Source organism: Xenopus laevis, chromosome 2L (genome assembly GCF_017654675.1).
Source record: "Xenopus laevis strain J_2021 chromosome 2L, Xenopus_laevis_v10.1, whole genome shotgun sequence".
NCBI lineage: Eukaryota > Metazoa > Chordata > Amphibia > Anura > Pipidae > Xenopus > Xenopus laevis.
In genome coordinates this window covers 153,327,679-153,355,317 of record NC_054373.1, presented here as the reverse complement: position 1 = coordinate 153,355,317, position 27,639 = coordinate 153,327,679, and the positions used below count along the sequence as shown (strand labels likewise).

Sequence of the window (27,639 nt, the reverse complement as noted above, 5' to 3'; positions counted from 1 at the left end):
GTGTTTAGTAACTGACAAGTGTGAATCTTCACCTTTGTTATGGGCTTCCAGCTGTGAAAGGGAGTTTACAGAGATCTTGCAGAGGGCACAGTACAGAAGCTTTTTGGCTCTGTCATCGTCGCTTTCGGACGTAGATGTGCTTGTTTCATTGCTAGCAGGAGCTGATGATGAAAGGGACTTTATATCGCTTCTGTTGGCTTCAGATGATGAAAAGGAAGGTGCTGCTGGGGTAATATTCTCATGGATGAGCATTGTTGCTATGGCTTCAGGGCTGTCAGCAGTTGGCAAATCAACTCCATCTGCAACCTGTTGGTCTAACATAGCAGAAAACAAGATTCAGTATGCTCTAAACATGGACGGAAAGAAAATGTTCTAACACTAATTCAGTCATGGCATCAGATTTATTTAGAGGAAAGTATGTCTGAGGGCACAGGAATCGACAGTACATTATAACCTCTATCTGAGAGTATATGCAAATCTGCCAGTGCACCCTAAAACTGGTTCTGCCCATTATTGGACTGGACCTCTGAGGGCCCACTAGAGACCCTGACATCAACCTGACACCACTCTCACAACAACAATTTTATGTAGGTGTTGGTTTCATATAGCTGGTCAAAAATGTTGCATACCTTAGAGGCCTTAAACACATAGACACCTTTATGCTTTGCCTTGCATTATGGCATGTTATTAATCATGACTTACAGTGAGTAGATTGCCTCTATTATTTCCAACCTACGCACGACAGTACTAATGAAAGAAACTGAAATGTAGTCTATAAATGTGCAATGTAAGGCCCAAGGGAAGGTTTAAGGATTACTCTTTTACTTTACTTACACATCATTCTATTTGTATAACAGTTACAGTCTCCAGGGGCGTAACAATAGAGGAAGCAGACCCTACAGCTGCAGGGGGGCCCAGGAGGTTCCTAATTCATATACAATTTAAATAAATATTGGTAAAACTGGTCAACCTGGGGGTCTGAAAAATAATCTGCTGTGGGGCTGGGTAATACTAGTTATGCCACTGATAGTCTACCTAGTTTTTTCTCTTCATTCCTGCTACAGGCACAAGGAGTTTTTTTAAAAAAATACTGTTCCGAAAGAGATATCATGGTAATTACTTGATTGAAAACGGGGTACATACCAAGTCCATCAGTAAACACATTTTACCTAATATACCCTTTTTTAACCAAAATTTGTATTTGTATTCATTCTTAAAAAAATGTTATAAAAAAAGATAGTTTAAAACTCCAAAAATGCCCTTCAGTCGGGTTACGTTTCTGAGAACTGTCAGTTTCCACATTGCTTTTATTACTAACACCAAAAATGGGCCAGAGGGCTGTGTAGGAAAGAAAAGTCTGTCTTCCATCTATTAAATTGTATGAGGGCATGGATTTTTGTGTCCAAATAATATTGATTCTCATCCTGACAAAATGCAGGCATTAAAGTGATGAGACTGCAGTTTTTTTTTTCACAAGAAACAATAAGGCACTGGTAGTCAGACTTTTTAGTTCTATCCCCGTTAGAGATCCGACCATTGCTCAGCGCTTCCCTTAGCTCGTTGGCAGGTTACAGATATAGAACAGTATATTGGTGTAACAGTAATTCAGTCATGGGTCCAAGAATATCTAAGACTGCGATATAATATTTTCACCCTAATTCTCAGCCTAATTTACATTCATGCTGGGCTTACAGGTGTATCTAGGGGTGCAAATAGGCTTTTACTCTCCTGCCATTGCTTCAACCACCTCAGGGAGGCCAGTCCCACACACTGGGAACCATTGCGCTACACTGATCATGGATCACTGGGTACAACCGTGAATGAAACTTCAATGCTGCCCATACCTTGATTTAACCAACACAGAAAAGCAACATACTGTAGTTGCAAATAAAGAGCAAGGCAGTGCTTTATAGGCTATGGCCACACCAGGTTTAATGCATTTATCCCAGGCTGAGATCAGTCTATTCGTGTGCCTGCACTCTCTTCCCTCCATGTTCCTGCACCCAAGCAAATGCAGTGGCTCCGGGTGCAGGCACAGGGATAGGCTGATTGAAGTGCAGGGCTGAATATCAGCTAGTATTTGTCTGTCTGCAGGCCAAGATTCAGGCTGGTGTGCCATAAACCATACTATGGTACATCAAGAATTTCACAGAAAAGGACAGTATGGTAGGGTTACAGTATATGCTCTGTAAGTATAGGTTAAATTGGATAAGAAGGAATGACAAATCTCCAATTAATATGGAAATTGTGACACTCTGACCTATGTATTAACACATTAACATGTAGGGCAACAAGAGTTGTTTTAAGAGGCATTAAACTTTGCAGATTTCAAATATTTTACAGGGCTTTTAATAGTGAGTAAAGCAAGAGCACTCATGTCTCTGATGATAATCGTTATGTTGGCTTTCGATGGACAATAGAATACAACAAGAGAGCATTATTATTATTGGGTGTGAATGCAGTCTGACACTTGCCTAAAGCAAATTTCACCAAGCCAATGAAGCGACTAAAACTAACCTGGCATATTGGTATTGATGCATTTATGTGGTTTTGTATATTGGATTTAATGAAAAGAATCTTAATTGAGCTGCACGGAGATGTCTTAAATGCACCAGGAGTGTTCTGGTAAGGAAACCACAGTAATGTTTATTAGTGTTGCTATGTGACTCAGTCATTCTGTTTGGAAGATTTTTTTGGCTGGGCTAATGGGTGTGTGTATTTGACGTGATGGATACTAAGCCCTTATATGAATGAAAGCCAACTTTATGAGACTGGCTAACAAACAGCTGATCTCAGAAAGCATAGCCATGTGTGTTAGAGCAAATCTGTGCAATACAAAAGAATAATCAACAGGTAAGAGAAATGGCCTGGGAGAGGATACAGTTGGCACAATCAGTCAGTGCAGGGAGCTATAATTCATTTTTTCATGGTCAAAACAGTCAAATTCGACTAGGGAATTATCCAAAATCGATTCAGGTTTTTTTTTAAAAAAATGTTGAATTAAATTTTTGAGATTTATCATACTCTGGCCCTTTAAGAATTCGAATTTGACTATTCGCCACCTTAAACCTACTGAATTCATGTATAAGTCAATGGGAGAGGTCCAGTGACGAATTTGGAGATGTTTGTAGCCTGCCTGACATTCGAGTTTTTTTCAGAGAAAAGACTTGAATCAGGTTTGGTCGAATTCGATTCGAGTTTTCGGGTCGGTAAAATTTGACCGGGTTTTTTCTTAAATTACCACCCAGTCGAATTTGGAGTATATTCGAATTTAAAGGAGTTTAAAAAAACTCACATGAATTTGAAATTCGACCTTTGATAAATGTGCCGGCTGCACCTTTAATAGTGCATCTAGTGCAAGGTACATGGGAGCCCTGTGCTTAACAGATGTCCTAGGAAAGTATTAAGTAAAGAGCTATGGAGCAGTTTTTGTCCCCAAGTACTTTGCACGCACTTGCACTTTTCCTGTTTAATGAGTCTTATGATCTGCCGGCTTCCACATAGAAGGATTCTGCCTTGGACACAAAAAAATACCTATGGCCAAAAAGGAACAAAAACTTCTGTTGATTTAGCCCAAATGCCTGCTGACTACCCCAACAATGATTGAAAGAAATGTGGCATGCCACCCTTCTTGATATATATATATAGTATGCTATGTGGTGAGTCATGGATCATCCACCACATACGCCTGTAAGGCTGTCTCACAGCTCAACAGGGGGCTTCCAGAAACTTGTAATGAGTTTTCTGCAGTGCCCTGTGCACCCTATGGGGGCAAGTTTTCAAGCAATATTTGAATTGGTGCAGCTTTTGGGAATGAGCTATAGTGACATTGTATGCTTTGGCCCCTTTCAAAAGAAACCCAGATTATCTGCAGAAATATCTTGAAAACAAATGCAAGGTCTTTCTTTTAGGCTGCCTCACAAAGTATCTTTGTTAGTCCTGCCCCCAAAAACGGAATTTAATAAAGGAAAAGTGCTCTCTTGTAATAAATGCTTTGGAACAATGAACCATGGGTTATTGCCTGCATCTAGTAAAAGCAGCGAGCCAATGTATTACACAGTACAGTAAAAATAAAATACTGATTTCAGCAAGACTGTGCCGTTCCAAGAAAACATTTCCAGGCTACAAAACTCTGTTAAAAATAGCATCTAGTCTGCAGCAAAGGAACACTGCTTTCAAAGCAGTATTGTTGCTGGATTCTGTACATAATGTGCTATTTTTGTCTGAATTTTTACTTGGTATTCAGGCAAAAGGGTTTGATCAATAGACTCCCAGGGCGCGTTAGGGACAAAGGCAGGGTCTGTCGTTCCATCTCTGCACAGGAGGAGAAGCTGGGATCTAAGCCCTGCATTTTGAAGTTTCCGAGCATGAAGAGTGGGTACATCCAAGTCAAACAAAATTAGATGGGTCATATCTTCCGGCGATGAAAAGAAAGGAAGGTGAAGTACAAAAAAGGAAAAGGGTCAGTTGCCTGAATATATGTATGTTAGCAGAAAGAACCTTTTTGCGATGAAGGCTTAGGTCACAGGAAGATCATCAGTTACAACCTGTAGGGATATAGATAAAAACAACTACAAATATTTTTGGAGCCTTAGGGTCACTTTTCTTTGATATAAATATTGAATAACCTGTGTTTTAATCTCTGAACAGATCTGACAGTGTGTCAAGGTGTAGGATTGCCTCGGTTGCACAGGCTGGTCTGCTGTTTTCAAACCAAACATCTAATTGGCAGCTATGAATTTGTAAAAATGGAGCAAAGTTTGCACCTTTATTTACTTTTGCAGCCACTTAAGGCCTGGCTAAAACTGCCAATTTTCAGTGTGACCTGTTGCTTTAGAGAGACATTTAAGTGGCATAAGGTAGTGTCCACCAACCCTGCATTTTAGGAACAGGTAAGACAAAAGGTATTGTATTGGGGAGACACTCTGGCACAGTTTTGGAGGGAGGCTTTCCTTCACCTTTAAAGGATAACTAAACCCCTTGCGATGTTAAGTCCCCACTGCCCCCCCCTCCATTGCGCCCCCTCCCTGCTTCCACTCTGCACAGTTTTACCCCAGAATTCTGTTCCCTCTTGAAATAGCAGCCGCACATGCAGAGTGAGCACAGCAGAGGTCACGGACGACATCTTCTTCTCTCCGGTAAACTTCGTGAAGTGAGCGGCATAATGGCGCACGCGCAGTTGGAGCAATCTTCCGGTTCGCGATAACTGCACATGCACTGAAAGAGACTGAAATTTCCGAAGGGGAGGAAGAAGACATGAAGATTACTGAAGAAAAGAAGATGCTCCGCGGCGTTTACACTGCATGTGCGGTCACTATTTCAAGAGGGGACAGAATTCTAGGGTAAGACTGTGCAGGGGGGAGGTGGGAAGGGGCCAACGGAGGGGGGCCAGTGGGGACTTACCATCGCGGGGGGTTTCTGTTTAGTTCTCCTTTAATATGTGAACAATTTCGTATGATGTCATTCAAAAACATGTATTGATCAGAATAAATACAGCAGGAGGTCATCATGGATTAGAAATGGGATTACCGTAACTGCAGTCAGAAAGCAACAAATTACTTTGGAGGCCAATACAAGAGTAACTCTTGGGGGCTCTCTGGAAGATACTGTACAGGTACTAGATCAGTTATCCGGAAACTCATTATACAGAAAGCTCTGAATTTCGGGAAGACCCTATCCCATAGACTCCATTTTATCCAAATAACTCAAACTTTTAAAACTGATTTCCTTTTTCTCTGTAATAATAAAACAGTACCTTGTACGTGATCCAAACTAAGATATAACTAATCTTTATTGGAAGCAAAACCAGCCTATTGGGTTTATCAAGGGGCTATCCAACATATACAGGACCTCGACAGGTCTGAGTTGGCGGATTTTCGGAATTGGGCTTTTTGCAGCATTGGGGTATATTAAATTATTTTTTAGTTGATTTAAGGTATGAAGATCCAAATTAAGGACAGATCCGTTATCCGGAACACTCCAGGTCCCGACCATTCTGGATAACAGGTCCCATACTACACTAATTACTGGTTTTCAGCCCTCTAAACTAATACTGTATTTCCAAGGACGATTCTTCACTTGTACAAATAAAGGCCCAAGCTCTAGGCTTCCTGTAATCTACAGTGTGAGAAGTGAAACATGACACAATATATTGCAGTTCAGGTGCATCTGTTTCATGTCTGGAAGACAAAGAGTGTAACTAGATATTGTGCTAAGGGAGTTAGGCGAGGAATAGCTCCCAGTGCATGGAATGTTCAATAGTTAACATGAGGGGTTTTGGGTGGAGTCATACTGGGCTCTTCTACAACCAAATAAAGGACTGAGCTCCCATGTGGCAGAAAATATGTTAATTTGCAGTGCTTATGCTTAATGTGATGTTAGTTTTATAAATGTCTCTCAAGCAGCTGCAGAACTACAATTCTTAAATGTTCTTTACTACGCTCGAAAATAACGTCTGTCATATTAGAGTTTGCAGTTTCATTTATGAGCAATAAAGTCACTTGCTAGAAGTCAGCCAGAGCTTCTTTGGATAAAATGAGAAACGGTCAATCTCTTCTGAATTACATTTATGGAACAAAAAAACACCCTGCTGTGCCTGATTTTACACAAAAAGAACTTCTAGCAACATGGTTGGTTAGTGTAACTGATTTGAACATAGTTCCCTACACTCTAGCTGGATAATACATTCAGCCGTATGGGCAGATCACTGACTGAATCAACTGAGCTCCCTGGTAGGCAAATTACAATAAAAGACCAAGTACACATGTTTAAATGAATGGATTAAAAGGTACACCTTTCATTTGTTTAGCAAATGTCTATATGAGTGCACTGTTATGATCATTGCCCCAATGAATTTATGTTCATTTGCAATCTATGTGATTCTGAAATGATCCTGTGTGGACCTAACCCTTTATATTTTTGTAATGGAAATAATAACAGAAAGTTAAATTATATTTCTGTTAGGGATGCACAGGATCCACTATTTCAGGATTCTTTTTTGAACACATTCAAGACTTTGCAAGGGCAGCACCCCTCCTCTGGAACTCTCTCCCACAGTCTGTCCAACTTTCTCCCAACCTTTCTGCTTTCAAGAAATCTCTTAAAACATACTTCTTTAGAGAGGCATACCCTCACTCTGCTTAAAGGAGAAGGAAAGCTTTAAAATCAGAAAGGTCCATCTAAATATACCAGTAAACCCCCGAAGTAATGCTGCTCTGAGTCCCCTGTCAAAAGAAACACAGCATTTCTTTCCTTTTATTGTGTACTCATGGGCTTCTGTATCAGACTTCCTGCCTTCATCTTAAACCTCATTGCCCTGGGCGTGAGCATGCTCAGTTTGCTCCTCTTCCCCCCCCCTTCTCTGCTGTAATCTGAGCCCAGAGCAGGGAGAGACTGAGGCAGGAAGTGATGTCACACCATGTTAATACTGCAGCTCCTATCCTAAACAGAGTTTCTAGAGCTTTTTACTCAGGTATGGTAAAACATTCTACAGAATAAATATAGCATTCTAGCTTGCACTACTGCAGCTAATCTATTGGCAATAAAATGCCTCTGTAGCTTTCCTTCTCCTTTAACTACCAAACGCAACACCAAATACAGTACCACATTTCTCACCCACTTAATTCGATCTTGCCCACTCCCACACATTGTGTATTACTCCCTTCCCTTTAGAGTGTAAGCTCTTTCTGCACAGGGCCTTCCTCACCTTTTGTACCGGTATTGACTGTGATGTATGTAACTCCATATGTTCTATGTGTATAATTCATGTGATTTAGTTGTATAATCACATTTACTTTACAGTGCTACACAATATGTTGGCGCTATATAAATACATGTTAATAATAAATAATAATAATATTTTGATGCATGCCCAAAATCAGAAGAATTGATATTAACAGAGAGCAGGTATAATAAAAAGACATATGTAGCCTGTACAGAGCACACCATCTTTATCTGGAATAGGCCTATTCCTGGGATTACTCTCAAGGCCAGAAAAAAAGAGGGAAGCTGGCAAATGTAACAAGGATGGTTAAAAAAAATAAATAAATAAAATAAAAAAATTAAAAATAAATAGAAAGTTACCATATAGTGGGCTGGTAGGGGGCTGTTTGGGTCTCTGTGTACTTGGAATGGCAGGGCCTATTTGACCCCCAGTCCAGGCCTGCCCCAAATTAAGCAGCAGGGTCCTCTTTGGCAGCGACCAGATGAGCAAGTTGTGGACATTGCAGGCAGCATTCCCAGAATGGCACTTGCTACTGCCTGAAGGAGTGCCAAGGATCTGGAGTGCATTGTTGGCCTACGGCCATTGCTGAACCTCAAGTCTATCCCCAGCAGCTTTCAACAGAATAATTTTGGATCCATGTTCAGCAGCATCTCAGAACATTCTCAGTTCTAGCAGAACATTTCTTTCTCTATAAGCTCACATGATCTGATAGATGCCAGCTGTGAGGTTACAACACAATGAGCTAACAGTGCTGTGGCATTAATCTCTTTGTGTCTCCTATTATGGAGCCTATCTACCAGCATTAGCTTCCATCACCATGTTGGCTCCTAGAATATACTCATGTAGCAAGGGACAAGTGCCTGTGTTTTATGGGGGATGAGTGCTAGTGTTAGATTTTTATTATTATTTTACATAACCTTTGATAGACATTCACTTGACTTTAGCATCAGTTTCCAAGTACATCGAAGTATATGAATTGGACGTAAACGTCCTTCAAAGGGGGAAATAAAAAGTATATAAGGAAGAAAAAAATAATTGGAAAAAAAGAGAAAAGAGAAGAAAGAGAAAAAAAAAATTGCAGTTTTTATGATGCGCTGGGTGTGCCACTTGGGCTTGAAGGGTGAATGGGATCTCAAATTTGTCAACAAATTAAAGAGATCATAAAGAGATCTGTTGGAATGCACCATTGCTTTTCTGAATTGTGACTTTGTATTAAAACCATTTAGGCCGCATGGTCTGTGCTGACCTCAAGCTTATAAAAATATAATAGCTGCTGAAACCCAAGATAAAGCCACATTGCTCTAATCCCTTACTTACTCCCTTAAGCAGCTCGGCAGCATCCCTCCTTGCTCTCTGCAATCACTCCCTGCATGAGCAGGTGAAACAGAGAATGAAAGGCTTCTTGCTGTCAGTTTGAATTGCTCCAGACTAGGAAATGAGCATGGAAATAATTTGACAAAACTCATAGGAGATCTGGCCTGAACAGTAACAAAGCAGTATGTGAACTGGAACAAAGTGGGAAAATTCAGATTCATACTGACCGATGTATGTTCTGCATGTTACCAACAGAAAGCTGAATTGTCCTGCATCAAGTGCTCATTTTATAAAGCAAAGGGATTTGCATGGCAAATTTTACAGACATTAACTGACTCTTATTGACACACATTTCCATAAGCAGCAACTTATATAATATATTGACATATCCTCCAGGTCACATATTTTCCAGATTCGATAAACGGAGGAAAGGTTTAGAGTAAGGACAAGTAGCACCCAACTATTGTCATTAAAAACAAACATCATATACACAAATGCACAGTCTTGTTTTGCCTTTAAACAGTGAAATTGTGTGCCACTTTTATGAAACATAAACTAACGTTTTTATTCACTCTAACTGAAATTTAGGGTAATGTCACTTTTGTGATTCCTCGAACAATACCTTGCTTTCATTACTTGTCTTACTACTTAAAGGGAACTTAGCTGTGAACATTAGAAAAACATCACATGTAAAACACTGTTACATAAAAAGTATGTGCCACTGGATAGATTCATCTTGATATATTGCCATTTGAACACATTTAGGGGGTTATTTACTAAAAAGTTTCTCATATTTTATAAAAAAAAAAAACACGACCCAATTCGCATTGCGGATTCAAGCTTATTTATTTAAAAAAAACTCATTGATCGAAAACCTGAATTGCTCAAATTTTTCGAACCTTTTTCCCAAATCGCTCAAATTTTTAGATTTTTCTGCCCGAAAACCCAGAAACAGTCGGATTTTCAGGCTAAATCCAGCGCAGACCACGAAAACTTCTAATTGAGATAGGTGCCTCTCTCATTGACTTATACAGGTCTGAGATGCCGGATTTTCGAATTTAGGCTTTTTGCAGCATTGGGGTATAATAAATCTCGAAAAATTATAGTTTTTTTCCCTCAAAAAATTTGAGTTTTCTAGTGAAAAAAACTAGAATTTTTCAAGATTTTGACATTCGAAATTTATTAAATAACCCCCTAAGTCTGCCCTCTAGCTCGTACAAGGCACTGTGCTCACACACAAACCAGGGGCATGCATACATGCAAGGTTACATCAGCCAATGGACAGAGGTGTGGCTTTTACTCCCACACGTCTTCCTGTTAAACTAATAACTTGCATTATTTCCTATCAGGTAACGAGTGGGTGTAAAGGGACCTCTGAAGAAGCGGACCTTAGCGAAATGCGTCAGGTGTGACATCACTTCCGGTCTCAGCAGTGAGTGGATGTACAGGTGGAACATACGGGAGAGGGAGACACAGAACCCATCTCTTTATATTGCAAAGGCTCACCTCCATGATTTGCACTCTAAGACTTGATTGTGTGATATGCGCTTTTATAAAATAAAGGCAAATTAGATTATGGGCGTTGTCCCGGCTTTTTAATGTCTTTACTGGAAAAGGAATACCCTGGAGTTGATATTGATATGCTTTTTTGAAATCAGGAATCTTGTAAGTTGCCAATCCCAACAGAGAGTGGATTTTGCTGATTTTTACTGATTGAAGAAAACACCATTGCACCTTATTTTTATTTTACCTTTTGAAGCAAGCGCTAAAAGCACTTTGTTTGAATTAATTATAATTTTATTTTGGAGATAGCACCTTGTAGAAATTACTATTGCAGTTTAAAACACACATGAAATATCTGTGCATTGACTTTCTATGGTTCAAGACACAAAGATTAGTGTTGTAACACTTTGGTGACTGCACTGATTATTAACAATATTGCACTAGGTTCTGTTATTTGTTTTTTTTCCATAGTCTGTGGCGCTGATCTATAATTGTATCTTGATTTGATGATCCAGTGGAGGATCTGTGAAAAAGATCGGCAAAGGAAAAAATTCGGAGGGTTTACTCTTCCTTAAAATTTTGCAAATATTTGTTGTTTTTTGCAATCTTAAAGGGAATCTGTCGTCATTTTAAACTTTTTTTTTTTTTTTACATTTTTATAAAAACAACACATCCATAAACACTGTCTGGCAAATAAAATGTTAATCCACAAATCCATGCATAAGTTATTTTAGTTTGTATTTTCTCATGGGGGCTTCCATTTCTGCTCATTACACATTCATCCTGTGCTGCTCTAACAGCAGGCACAGCATTACCTGTGTGCTTGGAGGCAGCCACTCTGTAATGAAAAGCCAAGTCGCACCACGACATGAGAATCCAGCTGTACACTCCCCCTCCCCTCTCTGCCCATGCCTGTGATGTTTGGAGGAGAGAGGTCACATGGTTGCAGGGAACCAATTACTTTCACTTTCCTACGTTCTGCACTAGCAGCCCCTCCTCCCACAGACACTATCAAAGCTCCTGCTGTTCTGTAAGTTTGATCTCTGCTTTCCTTTGGAGGGGGGAGCTTTCTCTCCTTGCTGCCTTCCTAGTTAGTTTTACTGGTTACTAGATGAGGTAAAGGAGCTGTGAGTTCCCTCTGCTATCCACCTCACACACACTGCGCTCCTTTCCTGCCTGCAATACTTCTTTTTTCATTAACTACTTACTGCCTCCTTTCTCCTGATCTATTTTAACCCTTCCTAGACTTCCTCCTAAGTTTCCCTAGTTTTCAAGTATGTCCTCCTTATTTTATCCTTTTTCTATTCCCTGTCATCAGTCCTGGGAGTGTACTCCTGTGTTTCTGCCATTCATTTTTGTGTAAACAAATATAATAAACTATCTATATAAAATATTTTTTCCAGTGCCCAAAATGAATTGTGTGTGTGTATATATATATATATATATATATATATATATATATATATATATATATATATATATATATTTATTTTTTTAAACGTCAGTGGGGGCAGTGATCACAGGATCTTATTTCAGTCCTTCTGAAGTGGTGTCAGTGGGAGTTTATCTTGATTCCTGCCTATTGTTCAATTGACAGACTCAGCAGACAAGGCTCTATTTACATTACAGCAGCTTGTAGGAGGGAGGGGTAATGACATCACTCCAACTTGCAGTGCAGCAGTAAAGTGTGATTGAAGTTTATCAGAGCACAAGTCACATGACCTGAGGGCAGCTGGGAAATGTCAAAATGTCTAGCCCCATAGCAAATTTTAAAATTAGATATAAAAAAATCCATTTCTTGTTTTGAAAAACGGATTTCGATGCAGGATTCTGCTGTAGTAGCACTATTAACTGATACATTTTGTAAAAAAAAAATTTTTCCACGACAGTATCCCTTTAACTCTGTTGTACTGGTTAAGTTTTGGTCTAGAGGATACAGTCCTCCTTTACAAATCAGAGCTAATTGTAGAGTTAAGCTGGCCATAGATGTTGAGATTTTTATAAGATCCGATCATCATCATGAGACCACGATTATCTCGGAACGATCGTACGAATTATCTATCAACTAAAAAGACCAATTTGCCAGGAAAACAAAGGGGAGCTGCCTGCTTGGCCCTGCAAACATAGATAGATTGCACTGGGACCAACAAAGATTTTGTTCAACCTGGCCGATAAATTTCCTGACAGATGTCGGCCGAAAAATCGTAAGATGTTTCGATCGTTCGAATCCCACTAACTGCACGATAATTTTGAAGGATTGGTCGGATTCCGTTCTTTGGCAAGAGAAATCTTTGCGTCTATGGGGAACTTTATACTGAGTACAACAAAAGGGGAAAACTTTAATAGGATTGGTCTAATATCACCTTGGGAAATGGCAGATTGCGTGGTCCAAATGGAATTATTACCTCTGATTGTCATCAAAGGACTGACATAAAACCACAGATGAGAGTTGATGATTACATATATAAACTGCTTATATTCATCACAGATGATGCAGCAGTCATGCTCTTTAAATCTGGAAACATTTTAATCCTGCTAATTAGTTGTTAACTAGGATGCATGCTGCAGACTGCACTGTATCTAAACAGATAGGTATCTAAATGATGATGAACCATGCAGATTGTGAAAATTGATGTCTGCAGCAGCAACATTAGGGGAGCAGAGCCAAGTCTGATAACATGGGTAGAAGCCAGTGAACGGCCTACAACCCCTGCCGGGTGCTAACAAATGTATAGATGTGAGAGTAGTACCAGGGTGATGGTAGGTTGCATATGTTGTTGGTGCCTGGTGAGGTTAGATTAACACCCCAGAATATGTGTCTAGTTATAAAGCAGTTAGATGGCAAAGTCATGACAAGCATTAAGAGGGGTTTAAGTCTTAGGGACAATTGAAATCACTATTAAATAACTGGTTGCTAAGGGAGGATGTTAAATGACCCTTAAGGAGTTAAGGCTATAAAAAAAAAATAGTTTTGAGAAAGCATGAACTCTGCTGCACGCATGGACTTTCCCAGATGCACATTTTGGTGGAGAGATTTTGGCAATGCTATACATGAGAAAGTTCAGTGCAGAAACATATTTCTCTCTGTCTCCCAGCTAAATCTACACTGATATCTTTACACACACACAACTGCAAGAATTTCTGTGACCACAAACAAGTTTGAGGTCGGTTAGAGTGAAATAAATCCTACATTTGAATTCACGTGACTGGGATTGCATTTCTCCTGCCAGATGTAAATACACGAACTCTGTTTCACACACAACCTCATACAATCGGGTACACATGCGTATATATATATATATATATATATATATGGGGCAGGGGACACAAAAGGACATGATCCCTTTTCATGGTAGTGAAAGGGCTGGGTGGGGTGTTGGTTTTAGGGGAAATCTAGCCAACTATGGATAAGCGGCCACACCTGGAAGAGCAATTACATCTTTAACCCTTTCTGTGGAAGAAATGCTAGCCAAGAGATCAGCCCAAATGCTAGCAAAGAGATCAGCCCATCTTGCAACACTAAACCAAAGCCAGAGAAATCAATGTTTCTTAGGCCAGACTCCCACTTTCTTCCAGTACTTACAATCTGCACCAGGTGCCTCAGATCAGTCCTTCAGGATTGCTGTTTGGCAACATCCGTAATGAGCAATTAACATTATAACGCTAAGGCTTTTATATTTGTGTTGCCTTTAATAAACCTGTTCCACAGAAATCTTGATGGATAATAGTCATTCATTTATCCCACGCTCAAGTTTCTACTGCTCTAATAGCAAAAATGATTTTACTGAGTTTGTTTCCACTAGAAAATTGTATGGTATAGACAATGATATGACGATTTGCAATACTATTGCTTATTCTTTAACCTTTCTCAATGAAAGAAAAAAATACCCCCCTTTTGGACATGAGCTCATTCAGTTAGGCATATATATTTTATATACATATATATATTATTGTATGCGTGAAAGGGACTTCAAGGTCAAGGATATATCAATCAACATGAAACAAGGTGAAAGAGAGGTAATGGTCCCTGCAAATTAGAAGTAGACCATCATGGTTTCCAGTCAATGTGAGAAATGATGCATGTCGGATAAAAATAAACATTTATCTTTGGAAGTTCAGATTCCAACTGAATGGGCTGATGTCAAAAAGTGGGGTAGTTTTGTTCCCTTTTTTTATTTTATAAAATTGACAGGCTTTCTTCCTAACTGAATTGTCCTATTCATTATGAATTATTTATCCCATCTTTTCCAGTTTCCTTATAAATTAGTTTCCAAAACTGCACTTGCTCAATGTGTGTTGCAGGGTATATAGAGTGTAAGCCTAGTGATATAAATTCCCCCTGCCCCCTTCAGGCACTGCATACTGATTTGCACTTCTCCTTCTACTCTGAATCATAAGAGAAAGTGAAGGAACACCACTGCAAACAAAGACACAGATAAACTATGAACATTTTATTACAATGGGGTTTTAATGGCAGAGAAATGAGTTTGTATTCTGAGGGTTTCCTTATACTGAATGCTCCTTTATCCTACAAACTGAGCTGCTACTCTTACTTTAACACAACTGATTTCTTCCTAATCCATAACTTCCAGTATCTACATTACTGTCGATGTCATGATCATGAATCCTGTTGACTCAGCTTCCTGTCTTGGGTCAATACCTGACACCTGCCTCGCCTCCTCTGCTCATTTCAACACTATATATATATATATATATATATATATATATATATATATATATATTCAGTATATAATTCTTGTATATAATTCTTGTATATATACTATATATATATATATATATATATATATATATATATATATATATACTGACAAGAATTGCATTTTGCCAAGCAGGACTTTCTTTATTTCCATATTCTGTTTATATCTCAGTACAGCACATTATATAAGCTGTTCTTTATTGCATGGGAAAACACGAAGCTTTAAATATTAGTAGTTTGTTCATTGGAGCTCATTTACCCTGCAGTAAGTAGTAGCAATAGGCATAATCCTGCTCTGCAAAGGAATGAATGAGAATTTAGAAAAACATGCTGCATATAACTCACCTTTGATGTCAGAGTCGCTCTCGCTGGCGCTGGGGGTAGGACTGATCATAGGGGTAGTTCTGTCACTATCTTGGCCACCTTCTTTCTGTCTGGTCTTTGCATTCTCAATCCCTTTCACCCTGCGAGCATGTCGATTCCCCTTGTAATGTGCCTCTGCCTGGCTCTGCAAGGAAGTAAGACGTTAACAGATGGAGCTTTCTGCCACTCAAACACAGAGCTCAACACAAATGTGACAAAAACACAATGTCCCTAATGCAGAGCAGTGCCAAATGTTCTAACAGGAAAAATTATAGGATTGAACAAAGGTGCAGCAGCTCAGTAACAATGTCACTCAACTCATGAAGAAACATTTTTATTTGTAGGTTAACAACTGGTCACCATGCAAACACCTCAACCTACAGTATTCACTAATGGTTAGATTGCAAGCTCTATTATAGAACATAAATAGTAGCACTTTAAAAGAGCCTATTTGGATTTTCCTTAATGAAGCATAGAGGAATGTTAAGATGATAAACATGTGTATCTACAAGTCTATTTTATCCAGAGTTGGCCTTTAGTATGGACTGTTTGCAGCTATGAATTAAAAAAAGAACATTTTTGACAACAGGGTGAGTGTTTAATCTATAAAAATCTCCAAGTAAGATTCAATAGTTTTATTTACAAAGAGTTTGAAATATTTTGGCTTTCCTTCCTCCTTCTCTAATCAGCGAGGAGTTATAGATCATTTTAAATGTAAATTTCCAATCCAAACAATGAGACATTGTTTAACACATAGGCTGGGCCTTGGAAAGAGCTGGTTTCATACACAGCATCTTGCTTTCATATCACAGCATAAAGTCATGTTTAATGTACTGCAAGTACATGCTTCCCAAATGTCACTGCTTTTGAAGTTGTGTGCAGTGCTGCTGAGATATGCACCATGTGGTGTCAGCAGAAACAGTTCATATTCTGATTGTGAGTCATCACTGCTCACAGAAATATGTTCGCATTCCTTTAGAAAATTATTTTTGATATATATATTTTCTTTTGAAGCAACTCACAGCACCAATTAACTTTAACCCGACACCGTCAACTTCTAAAAGACATTTCATCCATCATCCCCAGCATCTAGTTTCTTGGGTGGAGCCAGAAAAATAATATTTAGATTCTGGGTGGTATAACCCCTTAAGTTACACCTCCACATCTCTTGTGTTGGGCTGCTATCTGCTCCAATGAGCTTCTGGTTTAGTAACCTCAGAATGATTACTTTTTATTATCTTAAAGGGATCCTGTCATCGGAAAACATGTTTTATTCAAAATGCATCAGTTAATAGTGCTACTCCAGCAGAATTCTGCACTGAAATCCATTTCTCAAAAGAGCAAACAGATTTTTTTATATTCAATTTTGAAATCTGACATGGGGCTAAACATTTTGTCAATTTCCCAGCTGCCCCGGGTCATGTGACTTGTGCCTGCACTTTAGGAGAGAAATGCTTTCTGGCAGGCTGCTGTTTTTCCTTCTCAATGTAACTGAATGTGTCTCAGTGGGACATGGGTTTTTACTATTGAGTGGTGTTCTTAGATCTACCAGGCAGCTGTTATCTTGTGTTAGGGAGCTGCTATCTGGTTACCTTTCCATTGTTCTTTTGTTTGGCTATGGGGGGGGGGTGATATCACTCCAACTTGCAGTACAGCAGTAAAGAGTGATTGAAGTTTATCAGAGCACAAGTCACATGACTTAGGGCAGCTGGGAAATTGAAAATATGTCTAGCCCCATGTCAGATTTCAAAATTGAATATAAAAAAATCTATTTGCTCTTTTGAGAAATGGATTCCACTGCAGAATTCTGCTGGAGCAGCACTTTAAACTGATTCATTTTGAAAAAATTTTTTTTTCCCATGACAGTATCCCAGAAAAATGCATTTGCCACAACAACAGTATATATATATATATATATATATATATATATATATATATATATATATATATATATATATACATATATACTGTATATAACCAATTATTTGGAAGGTTGACATGGGTTGCACTCAGAGTCGAACTGGGCAGGCGGGACACTGGGAAAAATGTGCACTCGCATTGAAAACCATGCTGTATCATAGTTTTCAATACAATGAATTTGCTGCCATTCTAATTACCCAAATACCCTACAGATGAAACTTTCTTCTATTCTTTGATGCCTTTACAAGACCATACTAGTTAAAAATGCACTGCAATGCTTGGTCAGTCTGTATCCAGACATGGCGGCCTGTATTCCTTTCCTATTCATTGAACTTGCGTTGAATCTTGCTTATGAATTGTGTCTCTCTTGGCTGTCTAGCCTCTGGCTTTAGTCCTGGCCTGGATAAGTCTTTGAATTGTTCTGGTTATTTAAATAAGTTCTGGCTGAGAACCCTGGCTACTTCTCTGACTCTGGTCCTCTATAGTCCTGTGACATCCTGTTTGGCCAGCTGAGCTCTGACCCTTGACTACATGCTGTTGATTCTTCTGCATCCAGGGCTCCTTCCTTCCGGTCCCTACATGCTGTCTTTGGCCATCACAACATTGTGCTGATCAAGTAAGAATTGTTAAACCAATAAAACATTTATATATCTTCTCTTGCTCAGTAAAATGGGACGTTTTAATGGAGAACCTTTTTTAGGATATTAGAATTTGGCCCATTCTTAGCAACTTTTGAATCAGTTTATTGCTTTCCTATTCTGCCTTTTTCAACCTTGCTACAACAACAACAAAAAACTGATGCTCTGTGAGGCTACATTTTTTATTGTTACTGTTACTTTTTGACACTAATGTTTATATAGACACCCTCTCCAATTCCTCTTCCATTCTGTCTTTCAAATCACAGGTTCCAGCATTAAACCCAGCTCTTCTTAATGATACCCATATAAATTTTCATTAAGAATCAATACTGTGAAGAAATATACCATACAAAAATATTATACCATCATTTTCAGACTTCCTAGTACATGAATGTGCAGGATTCCTAACAGCCTAAATTGCCTGGTATGAATATTTCATGGTGTGCCTAGCGTCCCTTTTCTCTGGGCTGGTTGTCAGTGATGGAAACGAGTCGGCAGATTTATTATCTGTGCTGTTTTTATTGGGATTGATCAGTTCTGCACAAGCAAGGAGACCAGGGAACTTTTATTATCTCCCCTGTAAATCTAAAGTGACACGCAATGGAGCAGGAGACAGTTAATGTAAATATTGTAAGCAAAGGCATGGATGGGAAACCAAGAGGTTTATGTACAGCATGGGATCATTATATGGACTATTTTTAAATTTTCTAAACTCAGCATATTTGACAAACATTCTCCCACACTTATGTTATTTTTTAACGAGGTCAGAAGGGACTTTTTTTTTTACTGGAAGTGTTGCCAATCAGGTTCCTGTGTTAAACTGCAATTTACAGCATCTCCCTAACAGCCAAAGGATGATGGAAGTGCTGGCAGTTCTAATTTAACAACATCTGGAGGGTATCAATGTGCTCGCCCATGTACACTAAGAAAAAACACATATAAGAGCATGTGCAGCTATACTGCTTATTGCTAGAGCAGACATTATTGGCTCCAGGGAGGTATAGGGATGTATTCTATTCAGTGCCAAACTCATATCATTTTCTTTTTCATTTCTCCATCCACCACCCCCACCCATCAGGCCTGTGCTGTATACATTCCTGCATTCCTAGAGCCTGTACTCATACACTACTCAACTGATAACATGGCCGTTTGGAATTGTAAATAGACATTTAAAGTATCCCAAGACGATCCCAAGAAGAAATTTAGAAATTCCGTTTCATTATAGAGAAATATGACTGTCCAGTAACATGCAAGAAATATGTAAACTGGATAGTCAGCCTAAATCTGTAACTATGCCAACATATATTTAAAGCTGGAATGTCTACACACACTATATCTCTCTTCAATAAAGGTATGGGCATATGATATATTAAACTTTCAAATATCAAAGTATTTGTATTTACTATTGTATAAAATAGCTGCCATACTGCTAGGTCTAAGTGACGACTATAAACATACATAAATAACATGACAGGTATAGAATCTATTATCCGAAATGCTTCGAGATCTGGGAATATCCAGGTAAGGGCTTTTTTGATCATTTGGATCACCAGCTTAATTACTATCAAGTACAAGGTACTGTTTTACTATTACAGATAAAAAGGAAAAAAGTGAAGAAATTAGAATTACTGGCATAACATGTACACCATTAGAGATGGCCCTCTTGTAATCCAGAGCCTTCAAGAGAGTTTCTGGATAAAGTGAACCAATATCTGGATTTGGTTTACACAGACCCTAGAGACCAACTGCCACCACATGGGTCTCATTTAATCACATAAGTGCTGAATATGGAAAAGTAGAACAAGAGCAGAAGGAGAGAGAGAGAGCAGCCTCTCCCTTTTGGCTGCCGTTGAGCCGACATTCGCCTAATATCTCCCTACGCAGCCTCAATACACTGTTTAGATAACTGGGGATTAACAGGAAGTCGTCTCCAAAAAATTCTTGGCCAGTCTTACTCACAACATACCCTCAGCCTCCTGAGGCAAAAGGGAATCTGCCAGGCACCTCACTGCCAGGACACCAGCTTTGTATTACTGCAGCCCAAGGCACAGAGATAGATAAGATAGATAAGCTGACATGAAGAGATCATCTTTTAATTCTAAATCAAGTTCATCTTTAAGACTTCCAAATGAAATGCAATGCTATATGTTGCAATATGTCTGAGGGTTTGGGTTGCAATCAGGAATTCTCGTAATGAAGGGTTGTGGCTTTATCTTGGGCTCGTGCTTTGTACCTTTCAGCCTTGTTTAAACAGAATTATCTTTCACATCTTATTTCAAGACAAAAAAAGCATTCAATGTAGATACTGCAGGTTTAATATAAATCAAGGTAACAAAAGATAAAAATAAGCACTATTGAGGACCATTTCCTCGCAAGGAAACTAGGTGACTTCAGAAAATCAAAGTGTTGCATATATTTACATAAGTACATAGTTAAATCGAGTTGAAAAAAAGACAAAGCCCATCAAGTTCAACCCCTCCAAATGTAAACCCAGCATCCATACACACACCCCTCCCTACTTTCACATAAATTATATATATATATATATATATATATATATATATATATATATATATACCCATAGCTATACGGTTATAGAGTTCTTCCAAAAAATCATCCAAGCCATTCTTAAAGGCATTAACTGAATCAGTCATCACAACCTCACTGTCCTGACTGTGAAGAACCACCTATGTTGCTTCAAATTAAATTTCTTTTCTTCTAGTCTAAAGGGGTGGCCTCTGGTACTGTGATCCACTTTATGGGTAAAAAGGTCCCCTGCTATTTTTCTATAATGTCCTCTAATGTACTTGTAAAGTGTAATCATGTCCCCTCGCAAGCGACCTATTCCCAGAGAAAACAACCCCAACCATGAGAGTCTACCCTCATAATTTAAGTCTTCCATCCCTCTAACCAGTTTAATTGCACGTCTCTGCACTCTCTCCAGCTCATTTATATCCCTCTTAAGGACTGGAATCCAAAACTGCACTGCATACTCCAGATGAGGGCTCACCAGGGACCTATAAAGAGGCATAATTATGTTTTCATCCCTTGAGTTAATGCTGTTTTTATGCAAGACAGAACTTTATTTGCTTTAGTAGCCACAGAATGACACTGCCCAGAATTAGACAACTTGTTATCTACAAAAACCCCTAGATCCTTCTCATTTAAGGAAACTCCCAACACACTGCCATTTAGTGTATAACTTGCCAAAGCGCATAAACTTGAATTTATCAACATTGAACCTCATTTTCCAGTTTGCTGCCCCATTTCTCAAATTAGACAAATCACTCTGCAAAGTAGCAGAATCCTGCATGGAACCTATAGATCTGCACAATTTAGTATCATCTGCAAAAATAGAAACGGTACTTCCAATGCCCACCTCCAGGTCATTAATAAATAAGTTGAAAAGCAAGGGACCTAGTACAGAGCCCTACGGTACTCCACTAACAACACTGGTCCAATTAGAAGATGTTCCATTTACCACCACTCTTTGTAGTCTATCTTTTAGCCAGTTCTCTATCCAGGTACAAATACTATGTTCTAGGCCAACATTCCTTAATTTAACCAGTAACCTTTTGTTTGGCACTGTATCAAATGCTTTAGCAAAGTCTAAGTAAATCACATCCACTGCCATCCCAGATTCGAGGTCTCTACTTACCTTCTCATAAAAAGAAATTAAATTGGTCTGGCAAGATCTATTTTGCATAAAACCATGCTGGCACACACTCATAGTAATATGATTTTCTATAAAGTCCAGTATCTTATCCTTTATTAACTCTTCAAAAAGCTTTCCTACCACTGACATCAGACTAATTGGCCTATAGTTTTGAGGCTGAAAAAGGCTGAATAGAGGCACCACATTAGCAATTCTTGCCAGTCTCTTGGCACTATGCCAGATCTCAATAAATCCTGATAAATTAAGTAAAGAGGTTTGGCAATCACAGAGCTTAGCTCGCTAAGTACCCTGGGATGAATACCATCTGGCCCGGACCTTTGCTAATCTTAACATGTTCTAGTCTCTTTTGAATTTCCTCATGTGTGAACCATGTATCATTAGTTGTATTACTAGAATTGGGACTACTAAGAAGGAAACCTTCATTAACTAGTTCCTCATTTGTGTAGACAGACGAAAAATATGAGTTCAGAATCTGCGCTTTTATTTTGTTTTCATCAACCAGCTGAACCCCCCTCTGATACTAAAGGTCCCACCCCTTCCTCCTTAATTTTTTTATTATTAACATATTTAAAAAATAATTTTGGATTCTTTTTACTGCTCGCTGCAATATCCTTTTCCATATCAATTTTAGCTTGCCTTGCCTACTTGTACCTTATAAATGATTCGGATGTCCCAGCTAACTTGAAAGCCTTAAAAGCACGTCTTTTCTTACCCACCTCTCACCAACACTTCTATTGAACCAAAAAGGTTTTGCAGTGAGATATTCCTAGTAGGTTCTTGAACGAGCTGGAATAAAAAGTTGACATTCAGCATATTTACAAACCTACTAGCTTTTTCTGTCTTGGCAACCCCATTACCCCAGTCAATGTCTGGGTAATTGAAGTCACCCATAGCAACAACTTGACCCAGCTTGTATCTGCAAGAGTAGCTGGGCTTCATACTTGTCACTTATACGAGGTGATTTATAGCATACACCAATAATAATTCTCTTTGTAACCTTTTGCCCAGTCAAAATGTCTACCCAGAGGGATTCTACACCCTCACCAGTGCCAGCTATGGTTATTTCTTTAGTGTATGGCTTTAATTGAGGCTTTATATACAAACACACTCCTCCACCCTTTTTAATCCCTCTGTCCCTCCTAAAAAGGGTGTAACCATTTACATTCACAGTCCAGTCACATGTTTCATCCCACCAGGTCTCAGTGATACCAATTATATCATAATTTTTAGAGCATGCAATTAATTTTAGGTCTCCCATTTTACCTGACAAACCCCGTGCATTTGCCAGCATACAGCGGAGGTTACTACTTTTGCTTTTACATATGTTTTACTAAAGGCAATTCACTTTATGGCCAGTGGGAAAGCATTTACTGAAGATTAGTAGCCCACAGAAGAGGAGATTTATTGTGGACAACCAATCTTCTGGTGGGACATCGCCCTAAGCATCAATGAAGAAAAGGCAAAAGCCCACGTGAGAATATACTAAGGGTAATAGCAGACAGGGCGATTGCAAGCATTTTAACAGACAGGCATTTCTTGACTGCTCAGAAAGAGCAGCAACTTAAGACACAACAGGATAATGCTTTGGTAATGTCTATATTAAAAGTAAATCCAATCTGAAGCATACTGTACTTGTGCCATGTTAAAAGGAGAATCTTTCCGGCAGCACAACAAAGCCCCCTTTTTTTTTATACTTTAAAGGCAACTAGTGTATTATTTATTGGCTTCTTTTCCAATTTAAACCAAAGCCTCAATAAAATGAAAATATGGTACCTATGCACATCCTGTTGTGTGATCTACAATCCCATAATATCCCAAAGGACTTTTCTGATGCTCACTGGTTTCCTTTGCATTAAGCTATAGATATCTCTGGGCAAACAAGATTGTACTATATATCTCATGATTCCCTGTGCAGAACATCAGAAGACTTGAACCCACAAGAATTTAAAGAGATTCAGGGCTGATACTCCATGTCACTTTGCATAGCAACTTATTTGCTTTAGTGTGAAATTCGAAGTAATGTGGGAGGTAATTAATATAAGTTTTACCGCCTTCCTCTCACAGCACAGAAATGGGATCTATTTATAAATGGAACACCTGATTATTTTGTTAAGAAAAACTGATTTGCAAATGAGGATAGTTTTAGAATAGAATTAAGCTTTGATGCAGTCATGAGGTTTTCTACTCTTCTATTTTATTTCTGCTGGATATTCACTGATATTTGTAACCTCACTCCATTTTTACTTTAAGGTGCACACTAACTGGAAAAATTGTAGGCAGCATATGATAAATATGCAATGTTCATATGTCTTCAGTAGCAAAGTCAAGGAGAAGGAATGGCTTCCTTTGGGAAGGAGAAGTAGCTCTGTTATAAAAGTATGAAAGAAGGTATGTTATAGAAAGAGTAGTACAAGAGTATCAAAGAGAAGGTAGGACAGTTGAGTGATGTACAAAGTACATCTGTTACATTAACAGAGTCATTTGGAGAGTAGATTTGCAAGGGGTCATTAGGAGAGTAGGGTAGGAGTATATGGGCGATGTACAAAAGCTGAAAAGCAGGTAGGTGAGTCAATCTGTTATTTATACAGTACAGAGGAGTAAATCAGTGATACACAAAGTACAGTTGGAGGAGATTGGATCTGTATTTTACAAAGTACACCAAAAGTGTAAGTAAAAAATGAAATCTCTATTGTCCAATGTGCAGTGGGAGAGAGGGTAGGAGAGCAGGTTAGAGAGTGGATCTGAACAAAGTCCAGTAGCATATTAGGCAAAGAGTAGATGTACGGTATGGCTGTATATACTACAGTTTTGTAAAATCATGGGGAGGACAAGTACATAAACCTCTGAGATGTCCCTACTTATGTCCATGAAGGATCTGCATAATGTTTGCAACTGATTGCTGTGTAATGTTTTATGGTGACACCCAAGCCATACCAAGCACTTGTGTCCAGAGATGCTTATAAGACAATCTTGCTAATACAATTCACTTTCCTCCTTCATATGATGTTGTTGGTTACAATGTGGGTGCTGCTGCACTAGCTCACCGCTGAGAAGTCACATCCTACATCTCTCTGTACTACCTACCATACTCAATATCCATTTCTAACATGCACATTCTCAAAGCACAATGTACCCACTCTCTAATAAAATTCCAGAGGGGACTAATAAGTTGTTTTCCCACCCTTCAATGTATTTCTGTTGGGATCAACTTTTCTCCAGGCCCAGCTCCAACTACATTATTTTTAACTTGGATGGTTCCCACTTCCACCTGCGAACTGCTAATTCCCTGCGGATTGTACATTCAGAAATGTGAAGATCTCTCATTATTAGCCTATGGTTGTATCGCTATGTCTTTTTAGTTGCTCTCATGACTGTAGCTTTACTGCAGAGAGGAAGTTTAAACAAATTCAATCTATATTTGTTGCAATATATGTGCGTGTCTTGGATTACATTTCTTATCATTTACAGTAAGTCTACAGGGAATCGAATAGAATCCAGTGCTTTGCCGAGTATGTCGTGCATGATTCTGCACTATTTAGCCCATTTCTGCTTATTACTGTTTAGCAGAATACACTCTGTGAAAGATCAGTCTGTTTTTCTGTAGAGAGAAAGTATAATCCATGTGGCAGAATAATATAAACAGTTGCTAATTCTTGCTTTGCATGCATTGCAAGTTCATATAAATACACTCTTGCCTCCAACAAGTGACTTGATATTGTCAAGTTTATTTTGGTTATCATGCAAAAAAAAGAAAGTTTTTACAGACCCATCTAAAATGTATGTTTTTTCCACTCAAGTTCTATATAAATAAACAAAGCCTCTGTACAAAAGTACTTGGGATTGTTTGTTGGGCTACAGTTATTCAGAGCAAAATAATAGGGCTATCCGGCACTCGGAAGGATCCACCTAGCCAAAAGTATAAGTTAAAAAGTGTCTTTATTAATCAAAATTAAAACTATAAATGCATCTCCATAGGTCCTACACGTTTCGTACCTATAGTTATTACCATGTGCTGCTTTGGTTTCACTGTAGCCCTAAACTTATAGCTGATGGCAAGGGGAAACTGGCCATTTTTAAGGAGCAGTTTACATTTTTTTTAGATTTTTAGTTAAATAACACTTAGGGGCAGATTTATCAAGGGTCGAATTTTGAAGTGGAAAATACTTCGAAATTCGATCATCAAATTGGAATACTTCGACTTCAAATATCGAAGTTTTTTACATCGAATTTGACTGTTTTGAGGTCGAAGTAAAATCGTTGGATTGAACGATTAAATCCTTCGAACGATTCGGAGGATTTCAGCGAATCGATCGAACGATTTTTCTTTGACTTCAAAAAACTGCTCTAGAAGTCCCCATAGGCTAACATAGCACTTCAGCAGGTTTAATTTGGCGAAGTATTGAAGTCGAAGTTTTTTTTAAAGAGACAGTACTTCGATTATCGAATCGTCGAATATATTCAAACTATTTTAATTTGAATCGAATTCGAAGTCGAAGTCCTAGTATCCTATTCGATGGTCGAAGTATCCAAAAAATTACTTAGACTTTCGAATTTTTTTACTTTCGAAAATGCCCTCGAATTCACTTCGACCCTTGATTAATCTGCCCCTTAGACTGGTTATATGGTTGCTTAAACTTAATTACCCCAGCAACACCGGCATGCAAAAACTTCCCAAATAAGGGCTGTAATGGCCTATTTGGTGGACCCTATGTGGACTGACAACCTACAGGAGGTTCTGTTTGGCAGTACACCTGGTTTTTATGCACCAAAACTTGCCTCCTAGCCAGGAATTGAAAAATAAGCCCCTGCTTTGAGGTCCCTGGGAGCAATATCCAAGGGGTTGGTTAGCAACATGTTGCTTGCGAGCTACTGGTTGGGGGTCACTGCTCTGGATTATCTAGTAGTTAGGCAGGTTATAAGGTTGAACTTGATGGACTTTTTTATTTCAACCTAACTTACTATGTCACTATGTCACTGTTTGCACAGAAAAAAATGTATTTCTTTGATGATATCTGGCCTTATTTGCTATTGTGGAGAAAAAAACAAGACACTGTTCTGTGCTTGTCATTTTAGTAAATGTATTACTTTCTACTGTTTTCAGTTGCTCTTCTCCTAAAAGATTCAGTTATTAATAATGCATTTATGTAAGTGAGCACCCACCAGAATGACACGTTTGCACTGGTTTTTACCTTATTACAGATACATACTGATATTTTTAATGCTCACCATCTCGACAGGGAATGCTTACTATGCACAAAGATACTCCTGTGGAGGTTCAGGTATGGATCACTGGACTTGGATGCTAATCAGTGTTATAATTATTAAATGAGCCTCAATGGCGTTTTGCATTTTTAAAAATCCTCGTATTGACCACAATTTTGTGGACCAAATGATGTTGAGGGAATGGCCCTACTCTACCTGGGAGTTTTAGTTTAAGAACAGCTGGAGGGTGGCATTAAATATCCTAATATCTGCTCCACTGCTATTTGTTACATATCAATTCTTTCTGTGCAATGCAAAGCAATTATTTTAATAAAACGACAGCTGTGGCAAAAATCACATGTATGACGTACTGGTGAGCATAAATATTGGTCTGCTCCTCTCTGGATTTTTGTCCTCGGTCAGGGTCTGCAGCTGCATATGGGAAATAAACAAAAGCTCTCTCAGGGGCCCCCCTCCCATTTTATTCACCCCTCCTCAATGTGGTGTGGAGCACTGAAACATTATTGAAATCATCCAGCTGTTAAGACAGCTGCTTGAAATGTGGGGCAGTTTACTCGGAGCT

At 38.7% G+C, this 27,639-nt stretch overlaps 1 protein-coding gene across 4 annotated transcripts in view; it reads right to left on the bottom strand.

The window, feature by feature from the left end:
- znf385a.L (zinc finger protein 385A L homeolog) overlaps positions 1-27,639 on the bottom strand; it is a 108,856-nt gene that overhangs the window by 6,376 nt on the left and 74,841 nt on the right. For all 4 annotated transcript variants that reach the window (XM_018247540.2, XM_018247542.2, XM_018247541.2 and 1 more), the window contains 2 exons: positions 15,603-15,765; positions 33-314 (listed from right to left, as the gene is read on the bottom strand). In XM_018247540.2, the coding sequence (XP_018103029.1) occupies positions 33-314; positions 15,603-15,765 (445 nt within the window). The remainder of the gene's footprint in view (positions 1-32; positions 315-15,602; positions 15,766-27,639) is intronic.